We start from the raw sequence: 13,924 nt of genomic DNA, 5'->3' as shown, positions 1-13,924 counted from the left end.
ATAACTATCCTATTATACAATTTCAACCTCACCTTCATATACTGCTTGAAGATATCTGCAGCTGTATTCATCTCCACCACAGTATATACAATTAACTTACAAAATGCTGCGAGTAAATTTCTTCTCTTGTGCAAAGCTTCAATTTTACTGGCTTCATCCTCTTGCTGACCATCTGAGAGAGGAGATTCAAAAATCAATTCATCTTGTATTCTACTTCAATTTTTTAACATATACTATACACTTGTCCTCTTAGAGAATTTAAAATTGGGAAAAGAAACATTAAAAGCAAAATTAAAAGTTACAACTACTCAAATGTTCCAATATACCATATTTTTTGAGACATCAAATTATCATCATGGAAAAGAAACAGATCTAATGTATTCTTATATTTTCCTAACAAGATGATTTGTTAAAAGACCTGCATTTTCAACAACTATTGGTAATGTTTTGTGCATTGAAGATACGTTAATCACAGAAAACCTATCATATCCAAAGATGACCTCACCCTACTTTACTTCTGATTTTTTTCTTATACATTCTTCTTTTTCATTTAGACAGTATCTCACTATATTGCCATGACTGGCCTAGAATTCCCTAAGTAGATCAGACGCACCCCTCTCTGTCTCCAGTATGCAGCTACTCATACTACATACTGTAGAGTGTAGAGTGTAGAGTGTCAGCTAGCCTGATACAGCAAAGATGAAAATGGATATCTGCCTCAAGGTATAAGGTATGTGAGGTATGTATGTATATACCGAAATTACATAGATATAGTAATATAAGAACATACACACATGTAAGAAATTTCCTATGGAAAGATTTCAAATATGAAATTAATTATAAACAAAACTATGACACATAACAAAAACAAAAGGACCCTACTATTTCAGTTTTGTTTGCTTATTAGTTCTTTATAGAGAAATTAATCTTTTCAATATATTTATTAGACATTTATACTTTGTGTACAATTGGTGGGTTTATTTCCTGTCAGCCTTTCAATACAAGAATCCCAATATATACAAAATGCCTCTGGTAAGCCTGACACCAAGTAGGAAATTATCCACTTCAATGACTTGGAGGTGCCAATGACTGAAAGTAGAACATGAAGAATGCTTAGTCTACATTCTATCACTTATCACTAAGTTATTCCTGAAAGCCCAAATATCAAATTTCAATTAAGATAGAACATCAGCAAAAGTTTTTTTCTTAAGTATATACTCTGATATGTCAAAGCTGCTTGCACAGCAAAATAAAATGTATTACTTATGTTTTAAAAAATTATACTGATGTTATAAGCTACCTTATTTTTGTGTTTTTAAGACAGGGTTTCTTTGTATAGCCATGGCTACAATGTAACTCACTTTGTAGACCAGGCTGGCCATGAACTCAGAAATCTGCCTGCCTCTGCCTCCCAAGTGCTGGGATTAAGGTGTGTACCACCACTGCCCAGCTTAACTAAATTTCTTCTTAATGACTACCATTATAATAGACCATTTTACATAATATAATTTTCAGTCAATTAGAATATTCAATAAAACTTAAAAAAAAGAAAATTCTCCTCTTCTATTTTAAGGATTTTTGAAGAAGAATTTGAATATTTTGAAGAAGAATGCCTAATATGGGACTTTCACAAGTGTCAGCAACAATTATTATTGAATAGTGTCAATGAATCACCCTGGATATAGTTCTTATTATCTGAGTAATATAAATTACAGATCAATTATTTCACAGTCTACAACATGAAGCACTATATGGAAATGATATACTGGTGGTAGGTTGATTAAGCAATTCAACTATTTGCCAACTTTTGGCTAAATTACACTACACAAAAACAGTACACAATCCAAACTCAGTCTTATGATTATATATAATAAAAGAACTTCCATGTATTTTAAGTAAATAAGCTTATTTATTTAAATAAACGATAATCAGAGGAAAATTAGAATTAATAATCAAAATGGCTAACATTAGGAAATGTAAATGTATAGTGGTCAATTCTTTTTTAAACATTTATAATTTTAATTTTTTACAGTTTATTCACATTATATCCAGATTGTAGTTAATTCCTTCATCTTCCAGTGCTACCCTCTGTGCTCCCTTCTTCCTCCTTATACCCTTCCCTTAGTCCACTGAAAGGGGAGTCCTCCCTCTCTGCCACCTGGCCCTGATTTATCATGTCTCTCAAGACTGCCTGGGTCCTCTTCTTCTGTCACCTGGTATCAACAGTGGGAAAAGATCAAAGAGCAAGCAATTCATGTCAATATTGAATACTATCTCAAAATTTAAGAGTATGTTATAAAACATTCAACATAACAGTATTCATATGGAAGTTAGCAATACAATACTACTTTACAGAAACTTCCAAGTAAAATGAAACTATATGATATGCAACAAACTTATAGCCGTTATGTCTAGGTAAAAGGAAAAATAATGATACTGTTGAAGGGACATGAATTAGGGTTTTAATTCTTTCAAAATATATACAGCTAAATTTGACAAAGATGGGTTAATGTGAACAAATGTATAATAATTTCTATTTTTCCACAGGTGCAGTGGAACACACCTATAATCCCAGCCCTCAGGGAGGCAGAGGCAGGTAAATCGCTGTGAGTTAAAGGCCAGCCTGGTCTACAGAGCAAGTCTAGAACAGCCAAGGTTACACAGAGAAACCCTGTCTCAAAAAATAAACAAACAAATAAATAAAAATTAAAATTAAAAAATTAAAAAGCTTAATAGAAAAAAAGGGGCCCAAGCCCTGAAGATGGAAATTTTAAGTCTATGACATTCATACAAAACTGAAGCTGTCATTTGATTTGCAGTGGTCTAAATGAAGTCAAAGATTTTATCAACTAACAAAAGTTGTATACTAAAACTTTTCCAAGATATTTTAGAATGCAACTATGATTTTGCATATAAGTTTTTAAAGAGACTTTCTCATGTTTTCATACACATTTCAGATGTCAGCTTCTATTAAAGTCACCAACCATTTAGTTGAATTTCCTTTTTATTGCCACACTTTATAAAAGCTTCCATTACCTATAAAAATACACTAAAACTATTTGATTTCAGATGTCTTTTCTTTTCCATTTTAATTCTTGAGGTAAAAGACAGTGATTTTTTTTTCATATCTAAGAAATCTAGCAATCTGTTGACCAGTAAGTCTTTGTCTAATGAATAGTAAGAAGCATACCTAAATGAACAGCTGCAGATGAAAGGTGAAAAACTGAAAGTGTAAATATGGAGGGCTATCCAGTTTTTAACAGTGTCATCTACATTTGTGTACATTCACAGATATCCTGAGATAAATACAGTTGGAGTAGCAAAGGGTACACCCACTTGATAAAGTTAACTACATGGATTTTTAATGTTTTGATTACTCTGGTCTTACCAGCTGTATTCTATGTATTTTTTTATTTATTTTGTGAGCAAGAAGATTTATATTGTTATACATGGGCCTCAAGGCAAATATCTAATTTCAGGAACTGGCATAGAATGATGAGTTCATATAAGAACAGAAAGGCTTTGTTTTATTTTCCTTCAAACATAACTTTAAAACAATTAAAAAACAGAAAGAAAGCACCAAATATTACTTGGGTTTCCATGACCTCATATTCAAACAAGGGTTCTGTCAGTGCTACTGAATTTGAAGAATAACTTAAAACAAGGCTTGGTTTGATAATTGAATAGTAATTATTCTGTCTGTACCCACAAGCAAAGTTTTATTTCTAACCTTCAAATAGTACATGATCATAAAATATGAAAGCCAATGATATATAAATACACAATAAAAAGTATCATAAAGGTCTCATTCAACTTCAATTTTCTAAATGGGCCTCTGCAATTTTAATCAATTCTTGCAATTGTTAAAGAGATTCAAACTAGACATACAGAGATAATATTAGTGAGAACCATATACCTAACTTGAAAACATATACTCCACAACACCATATTGTACATACATATGAGAGAATACAGACCTGGTTTCATGATGAATGTGACTAAATTTGCTATTACACACACACACACACACACACACACACACACACACAAAAGAAAACATGATGAGAATAAAATTACCTGCACTATTACTATCATCATCCTGTTCAATGAAGACATGATCCAAAATAAAGCTCAGCAACTCAGACTGCAATGAAGAATCAGGAGTATAAACTAATGGCTCTAACATATCACGTCCTCCAGACATAATCTGATGACTGAAGATCATCAAAATATCACAGAGAATAGTAAAGGCCTGTTAAAATAAAAAGAGATAATGTTGTCAAGTTTTTGATCAAATGTCATAAATAAAATAAAACATATTAAGGGGAAAATCTAATTTTCTATATTTAAAAGTAACAAATTCAGTTAGTGTGTTAACATTTCAAAGCTGAAGTTTTATTTTTTTAAATAATGACTACTAATGCTTGTGCAATACTTTACAAGCAACAATTTCACATGTTCTTTATTTTTTAGCATTATTAGTCGGTTATATATGATGTCATATATATATATACATACATACAGATATACACAATATAAACTCCAATTAAGTGAATATACTCATTTTATTATGTACAAGTTCACTATATTGAGTGGTTCTTTTTACCATAGCATATTATATATTTCTTACTATTAAAATTTTTATGCATCTTTTTATGTTAAACATGTCATTTAAAAACCCACCACCTTGGGATGCCCACAGAGGACTGGGCCATCCCAAATGAACCATCAATCAGAATAATCTCTTAATCTGATCCAGGCAATTCCTTACCTGCAATTCACTATTGCCATGTGATTACTAACCTGTTCTTTAACAGTAGTATTCACGTTAGTCAAGTAATGCTGACATATCTGGCAAAATACCCTCATCTGTTTCTTTAAACGCAGTAAATCCTCCTTGAAAAAAATTTAACATGGTTTAAAATATTACACACAGTTCAGTGCCTCTTTAAAATGCTTAGTAACATAAACATTATCATGGATATAACTGTATTGCTCTACTTGAAATTTTAATTTAAATGTATTCTTTATAATGTTATAAAAGAAGGCAAATAACTTCTTCCCCCACTCAAATCTCCACAAGGTGCACTTCAAAGTACTTAGCAAATATTATTAAGCACCATTCAAAAGACTCTAAGTCAGCATACTGTAGTGATAATTGCACATCCATGTTTACTTCTGAACTACTTCCATGATTAAGCAGTAAAACCAGTCTAAATGTCCAAGGAGAGATGAATAGGTAAAGAAAATGAAGTGTGTACATATAAAAATAAAACTATATCATTTATAGGAATACAGGTAGACTGGAGGCCACTGTGTTAAGGGAAATAAGCCAGATTCAGAAAGACAAATATTCCAGTTTACTCTTATATGCAGCATCTATACCTGTTATACAAATACTGCTTTCAGAAACTACTTCAATAATTTAATATTACTATTATTTATTAGAATTTATTCACTTTGTATCCCAGATATATAACCCACCTTCATCTCCTCCTGTTTCAACCCTCCCTCACTCTCCCCCCCTCCCATGTCTTTCCCCTAGTCCACTGATAGAGGAAGTCCTCCTCCTTACTATTTGACCCTAGAATATCAAGTCTCTTCAGGACTGTCTGGTTCCTCTTTCTCTGTGGCCTAATATGGCCACCTCACCAGGAGGAATTGATCAAAGAGCAGGCAACTGAGTTCATGCCAGAGACTACCCTGGTTCCCCTTGTAGGGAACCTCCATGGAAAATGAGCTGCCCAAGGGCTAGATCTGAGCAGAAGTTCTAGGTTATATCAGTGCATGGTACTTGGTTGATTCATCAGTCTACTTCTATAATTTTATGCAAATAACGTGTATAAATTAGTTTACTATGAGAGTCAAAAAGTAACAATGATAGTGAACAACTATAATATGAAGTTAATCTACAATCAAATTAAACATTAAAATAATGATAGGCATGCATATGTATACATATTTAAATACAACTGTAACTCAGTTGGTGAAGGAATAGCTCCAAAGGAAGGAAGAAGGAAGAAGAAAAGATAAGGCAAGGGGAAGAGAATGAAAAATATTATATGTGCTTTTTCATATACAGAATATAGATTTAAATATACACTCATTCATTCATGTATATACAAAAAAAAAAACATGAAAAGAAAACGAAGAATATTTTTGAGAAGAAAGGGGAAAAGACCGAGTAGAAAGAGGAAACAAGATGATGAGTTTGGGAATAGGGGTTATAATCGAAGTACAATTGTCCAATTTGATTATAGCTGTCACCCTGAAACACTTGGGGGAATTAACTGTCAAAATCAGAATGGCCTTTAGTTATGTTTGATATGGAAGGGCAGCCCCACTGTGGTTGGTGCTATCCTTGGGGAGGTGGTCTGGAGCTGTATAAAAAAAGCTGGCTGAAGCAGAGAATCAAAGAGTAAGCTAGTGAATAGTATTCCTCCCAAGTTTTTACCGAAGTTCTTGCCATGATTTCCTTCAATTGACCTGAATGTAAAAGATATAATAAAGCCTGTCCACCTTCAAGTAGCTCTTGGGTATGGTTTTTACCACAGAAATACAAAGCAAACCAGAACAATGATACACATGAATGAATGAAAAGTAACACAGAAACCGATTATCTTATACTTACTTTATGCAAAAGCTAACAAAAGCAAAGAAATACAAAAACTTAAAAATTAATAGCTACCTCACTCAGGATGATCTTTTCTAGTTCCCACCATGGGCCTGCAAATTTCATGATTTCCTTGTTTTTAATTGCTGAATAGTATTTCATTATGTAAATGTACTTCAATTTCTGTATTCATTCCTAAGACTCTACCCAACAGGGTAATAAAGCAGATGCGAAGACTCATAGCCAAACTTTGGGCAGAGCACAGGGAATCTTATGAAAGAAGAGGGGGATAGGAAGGCCTGGAGGGAACAGGATCTCCACAAGAAGAGCAACAGAACCAAAAAATCTGGGCCAAGAGATCTTTTCTGACACTGGTTCTTCAACCAAGGACCATGCATGGAGATAACCTAGAACCCATGCTCAGATGTAGTCCATGGCAGCTTAGTGTCCAAGTGGTTTCCCTAGTAATGAGAACAGGTACTGTCTCTGACATGAACTCAGTGGTTAGCTCTTTGATCACATCCCCCTGAGGGGGGTGGGGGGCAGCCTTATCAGGCCACAGAGAAAGATAATGAAGCCAGTCTTGATGAGACCTGATAGGCTAGGTTCAGAGGGAAGGGGAGGAGGACCTCCCCTATCAGTGGACTTGGAAAGGTGAACGGGAGACGAAGAGGGAGTGAAGGTAGGATTGAGAGGGGATGAGAGAGGAGGCTACATCTGGGATACAAAGTAAATAAACTAAAAATTTTTTAAAAATTAAAAATATTAATAGGTATATTAATAATATCCTAAATATTCTGGGAAAACTTTCATAATTATATACAGCTTACATTAATTAAAATGCCAGCTCAGAATGCTTAGAGTAAATAACCATGATCCATGTTCACTTTATAGTATTTGAACGTGACAAATTCATGGAAGAAAATAAGCATTTCTTGCATTTCTTATTTGAAAGATACTGGTCCTACATTTTGAAAACTCAGTTTTGTGGTGTTAGCAAACTTTAAAAAGTCCCTCACGTGTATACATATAAAATATAAAATGAATAAATGGGAGAAAAGGTAAAAATAGGAAAATTCCTTCTTCAGAAAAAAATAAAATTAAAAAAAATATATATATATAGCCTAATCTTTAAGTCCCAGTAATATCTTAATAGTTTTAAAAAATGAGTCAAATAATATTCTTATCTTCACTTCAAATATTAAACACTATCTTGGGGGCTAGAGAGATAGCTTAGTAGCTAAGAGCACTTGTTGCTCTTAAAGAGAACCAGGATTCCATTCCCATGGTGTCTCCCAAGCACTGGTAATCCCTCATTGGGGATCCACCAGACAATCAAGTGACACATATGCATGCAGGCAGGCAACACACTGATACACATTAACTCAAAATTAGTAAACTTTAAAAAACATGAATTTGAGAATCCTTGAAAACTTAAGAAATAATAAGGGCAGCCAGCCATGGTAGCACATGCCTGTTATCCCAGCACTTGAGGAGGCAGAGGCAGGTGGAACTCTGTGAGTTCGAGGCCAGTCCGATCTGCAAAGCAAGTCCAGTACAGTCAGGGTTACACAGAGAAACACTGTCTCAAAAAACAAAAGAAAATGAAAAAAAGAAAAATTCAAGGCATAAGATAATATAGAGAAACCCAGTTCATTGTCTTTAGTTTATGTAATATACTTGCTTTGTACAATTATTTTTAACATACTAAGTCAAATGTACTCAATTATGTTTTACGAAATTTATCTTCCTATGGCTGGAGATACAGATCAGCAGTCAAGGGTACTGGCTGCTCTTTCAGAGGTCCTGAGTTCAATTCCCAGCACCCACATGGTAGATCACAAACATCTATGGTGAGATATTGCACCCTCTTCTGGTGTACATACATAAATGCAGGCAAAATGCCCATACACGTAACTACATAAATCTTTTTTTTTAAATTACCTTCTTATATCTGGTAAACAATTTAGAGAATGTGGAAAGTCAAAGTAAGTTATCTTTCCATTAAAAAAAAGTTTAATTAAAAATCATACTGTGACATAAAATCTATAATTCTATCATATTCTTTCAATAGTCAAACTAGAAACATGACTACATATAGTAAATTAGTAATAAGTGTAACTTCATTGAATTACTCTTATTAAAAGTATAAATTTGCTAAAAATAGAAATATTTACTAAAAATAGCACTGAACTACCACATACCTTTGTAGAACTGCTTTCAGTTATCTTAGCAAGCTGCCAAAGGATTACATAGTGAGTACACTGCAGTGCATGAATAACAATCTGTAAAAAAAAGAAGAAACAAGATTCAAAGTGAAATATAAGTCACAAGAAGCTTTTACTGTCAAAGTTCGGTATATGAACATAATGAATATATATATATATATATACATATATATATATATATATATATATGTGTATATATATATATATACAGATATGTATGTGTGTGTATATATACGTATATAAATAAATAGATAGATAGATAGATAGATAGATAGATAACCTGCTCAGGCATATCTCCATTTTCAATTCCGGTTTTCAAAAGTTTGTAATTACAAGCAAACAAATCCCACTTTGAAAGATCATGGGCACTGTAAAAAACAAAACAAAACAAAAAAACAAATTAAGTTGTATTTTTAAAAGCTAAGCCTGACCATAATTGTTTCAGAGTACAACATGCCTCTATCAAGTGAAAAAAACAGAGAGAATTTATTTGAAAACATAGTAATCCACAAAATATACAAGGACACATTGCTATAGTGTTAAAAAAAAAAACCCAGAAACTCAGATTCAACTTACTTATGAAAAGCAGTGATCCTCTTCAATGTTGACAATACCTGATATGCATCATCTTCATCAGGTTCTTCTCCCTATGAATTATTAATTGCACATTAAGAAATATCAAAATAATTGGCCAAGTGGTGGCACACGCCTATAATCCCAGCACTCAGGGAGGCAGAGACAGGTGGATCTCTGTGAGTTTTGAGGCCAGCCTGGTCTCCATGGTAAGTTCCAGGATAGCCAACGCTACACAGAGAAACCCTATCTCAAAAACAAAACGAAACAACAACAACAACAACAACAAAACCAAAATAAAACCAACAACAATAATAATAATAATAGGAAGAAGAAGCTTGGCATAGTGGTACCTTTAATTCCAGTACTTGGGAGATAGAAACAGTCCTCTGAGTTCAAGACCAACATAGTGAGACTCTGTCTCAAACCACATACAAAAACATGATACCAAAGTAAAATTGGTTTTCAGTCATTTTGGTACAGATCGAATGAGGAACTACCAAGTAATAAATCCTAGGCTACTGAAATGGTGACATCAACTTAGAAGGCAATAACAGCAAAATAAAAACCCAAAAAGAGGCTTCATCATTAAAGACCTATATCTGCCAAATTTCAGCAACATAGTCAACATAAGATTATAAACAGAAGTACATAATGAATAAGATGGAAAAAATAAGATTATTGTTCACCTTTCTCCCATTATGAAATACAGACATGAAACTATTTTAAATTTTCCTATTTCCCAGTGCTAGATGCACTATCAGTAAAGGAACACACATTAGATGATAACCAAGAGACCACAACACCACCTAAAGCAAAGTTCGGTAAATTAGAAAAGGATTAAATTCAAGAGAAAGGGATATCGAACCAATCACACATAATTGGGAGAAAACCTATGACATATACTAGTTCTGACTACTCACATTTTGGATAATTTTTATGACCCTTATTTTCTATGGCAATGAAATCTAGGTTGCTCACAGACATACCATTTTATACTTTAATTTTTCTTAAAAATAACAAAACTTAGTTACTACAGGCATACTCAATCAAGAAAAGAACCATTAAAATGTTTCCAAATGTGATAACTATATATGAACATATTTGTACAATATTCCAATTAGAAAACCTTAAACCTAAATTAATGTTACAAATAAACTGTTTAATAATTTTACAAAAGAGAAAATCTCAAAATTACACATAAATGATTTGGGGGTCATTAATAAAAAGGGTAGTATGTAAAAGGTCTTAGACTGAAGCTCTGGCTGGCCTACTCATTACTATGTAGTTTGAACTGGCCTCAAACTAAAAACAACCCTCTGTCTCAGGTTCCAGGATGATACGGTTATTATAATTGTTAGCCACTACATCCACTCTTGCTACTGGATGTATAAAAAGTTCACAATTTCTAGCTGCTGTGAAACAGTATCGAGAGTAAATGTCTGCTGTGTGAGTTGGAAGCTAGCCTGGTCTACACAGTGAAAGCCTGTCTTAATAAAAAAATAAAGCTAAGAGAAATAATTATTATGACTTAACTTACACACACATACAAAATTATACCAAAAATACATGAATATTTGAGTGCCAATGCAATAAGCATCTTTCAAAGAACAACATAAGAAATTCCAAATGCCAACAGTAACCATAATAGCAACTCTAATAGCCACTTTTTCAACTAAAATCAGGGAACTATCCACTTAATTTCGTTAGAACAAAAGGAAAAAAAATGCTAGTTTTATCTACATCTTTTTAAAGTTACATTTCCTTGCCATTTTCTTATTTTAGTGTAAGAACAATGATTCTAAAAGGACTCACTAGCACACCACTGGATTATTAGACTAATGCTTAGTGTCTCTGGTACTAGAAAGGAAGGATCCAAGAAACAAAATACTTGTAATACATACCTCTTGCAGGAAGTCTTCAAGAAGCCTGTTAAATTTATCTGCCAATTCGTCTATCAGCTGACTTCTTGAAATATCTACTCTGTTGAAGATGGTGAACTCTTCATTACATAATGCATGGTAAGTTTTAGAACATGCTTCTAAAACATCTGTGTCTGTGTGCTTCTCTACAATATTTCGGATCTGGCGCAATAAGGCATCCAAATGCTGCAAAATAAAATTCATTGCATTAAACTAATAAGGTATACGATTAAGGATATAGCTCAGGAGTAGAAGGTATGCCCATTGTGTATAATCCCTGTAAGAAATATATAGTAGGTATATTGTGATTATATCATACCACTAACTCTGACAGTTTTTAAATACACCAAGTATTTCAGACAGTTGTCTAATTTTAGTAATCAAATACATTGTTTGGCACATCTCTGCAACTTTAATGGAAACAATATCACCTGTCTCACAGGGCTCTGTTTGGTCAGAATGTTAACATGTATAAAGAGCTTTCAGTGGTTATAGGAACTTGTAACTACTAGATAAACTTATTTTGCAATTGTTACTGTCGAATAATTCATGACAATAAAGCATCAATGACCAATGATATATAGTACTACACTGTATATAAGAATGAAAGCAAAGCTATGGGCATAAAGGAAAAGTAAAGTCCATTTGTACCATTTTCTAAATCAAATTGGTCTAAAATATAAAAGACCTAGTATATATAGGTTCCCTCTAAATACTACAAAAACATTATCTGTAATATTAAAAACTGTATGATATGGTAAATTAAAATAGCATTTTCTCCTCTAAGATTTTATACACAAAAAACATTTCACCTTTTCTAATCGTCCAGTGGTGTATATCTCCAAATCAAAGTACTGAGGTAACTGCAACAAATTGGTCACCTTTTCTGCATCTACAGAGTACTTTTGGAGGGAAAAAAAAAGATAATGTTAAAAACATTATAATAATGCTAACTAACCATAGGCTCTGGCTATTTTGAAAGAATCTGTAATTTATGAGAGATGCTAAGTTATCAACACAATCTTACTTTTGCTAATAACTGTGGAAGGGCCACAGCAAAAAGTTCAGTGATTTTTGTTCTGTCATCCAATTGTGTCTTCTTCTCCTTTGCTGTTAGTACCTAAAGTAACACAAAGATTTCTATAAACATCTATTCAATAACAGTGTTAAGCTCGTAAATTTAATTAATACAAATAAAATATAACAGTATTTTAAATGATGGATATAAGAATTTTGAGAATTTTGCATTATTATGGTCCACATTGGTCTCAATTCATTCCTTTTCCACCTCTAGAATCATTGAATTATCATTAAGTGCCAACATGCCCAGTCAAAAATCCCCTAATATAAAACTTTTGCCTTAAAAGTAATACAAAACAATTTACTCATTATTAAGGAGGGGACAATTAGGTGCAGAGTACCTAAGAGATTAAGGCAAGAGAACAATAGTAAGGTCAAGGCCGTTGTGCGGCTAGTTAGTGAATACCAAGTCAACTAGCTAGGGTTACATAGCAAGACACTGTAGTAAATAAATAAGTAAAAATTAAAAAAAAATGTAGGGGAGACACACATGAAATACCACATAGAGCAAAAAAGTTGAATAGTCCTAGAATGAAGATCAATTTCCAATTGAGGGGGAAAAAAAAGGTGGAATAGGGACAAGCAGCACTCTCCAAAGTCTCCCACACGTCTGGGGGTAAAAAAAAGGTGAGAAGTACAGAATGTCAACGGAGGATAATTGTGAACAGGAGACTTATGAAAGATTAGATAAAATACAGAATTAATGAGCATTACATTCATAAGGATATTACAGACTATAATAGAGCTCTGAACGCGAATAGTAGAGAATAGAGAAATTTGCCCTCATAAACCACCATTAGATCCAAAAAAATAAAAGAGACAGAAAAAGCTTCAGCGGCAAGGAGGTTAAAAATCCACAAAATTTTTAAATGAAAAAAAACAACAACAAAAAAAAAAAAAAACCAACCAACAACTCCCAGAAATTACTGCCACTTATATTCAGCAGTACCTATGAAACCAGATAATGAGGAAGGAAGCAGATATCAAATCTCTGCAATTAAACTACTTGGCTAGAAGAGTAATAAATACTGCACAAACATGTCTCCAAAGTCCAACAGCACTCCTAACTTCCATGAGACAAGACCAGAAACTTAGAGAGGTAGGTGAACACTCCACAGAAACTGAGTTTTTAACTGAAACTCAGCAGAGAATGCAAAATCAAGGTAAGTCTGCAGAAAAAGGTGACTCAAATCTTAATAAAGAAATTTCCAACTGCAATGGTAAATTCAAGATATGAAAGGAAGTCAGAGGCTCAGAAACTGAGGTGATACCCTCCCAAGTGAAGGCCGACACCAGGGTAGAAGTTTAACCCTATTGACAACCTGTTTGAAATCAACTGAGGTACACTCAAACAGATCAATCAGGCCAAGCACCTTTCAGCTGGAGACACAGGCTGATTACTCTCACACTGCCAGAGTTAACTGTTTCACACATCTCAACCTTAAAATTAAGTAAATATCTTTAATTATATTTTTTATTATTTTAATGATCTTTAAATTCATTTACAC

At 33.2% G+C, this 13,924-nt stretch overlaps 1 protein-coding gene across 7 annotated transcripts in view; it reads right to left on the bottom strand.

Annotated features, from left to right (window-relative positions):
• Positions 1 to 13,924, bottom strand: part of Stag2 (STAG2 cohesin complex component) — a 145,155-nt gene that overhangs the window by 25,331 nt on the left and 105,900 nt on the right. For all 7 annotated transcript variants that reach the window (XM_060375190.1, XM_060375188.1, XM_060375192.1 and 4 more), the window contains 9 exons: positions 12,364 to 12,456; positions 12,149 to 12,238; positions 11,319 to 11,522; positions 9,418 to 9,488; positions 9,122 to 9,209; positions 8,818 to 8,898; positions 4,804 to 4,896; positions 4,078 to 4,252; positions 33 to 172 (listed from right to left, as the gene is read on the bottom strand). In XM_060375190.1, coding sequence (XP_060231173.1) covers positions 33 to 172; positions 4,078 to 4,252; positions 4,804 to 4,896; positions 8,818 to 8,898; positions 9,122 to 9,209; positions 9,418 to 9,488; positions 11,319 to 11,522; positions 12,149 to 12,238; positions 12,364 to 12,456 — 1,035 coding nt within the window. The remainder of the gene's footprint in view (positions 1 to 32; positions 173 to 4,077; positions 4,253 to 4,803; positions 4,897 to 8,817; positions 8,899 to 9,121; positions 9,210 to 9,417; positions 9,489 to 11,318; positions 11,523 to 12,148; positions 12,239 to 12,363; positions 12,457 to 13,924) is intronic.

The sequence above is a fragment of the Meriones unguiculatus genome, chromosome X (genome assembly GCF_030254825.1).
Source record: "Meriones unguiculatus strain TT.TT164.6M chromosome X, Bangor_MerUng_6.1, whole genome shotgun sequence".
Lineage (NCBI taxonomy): Eukaryota > Metazoa > Chordata > Mammalia > Rodentia > Muridae > Meriones > Meriones unguiculatus.
Note: the sequence above shows the minus strand (reverse complement) of the source record. Positions and strands in the feature narration are given on the sequence as shown.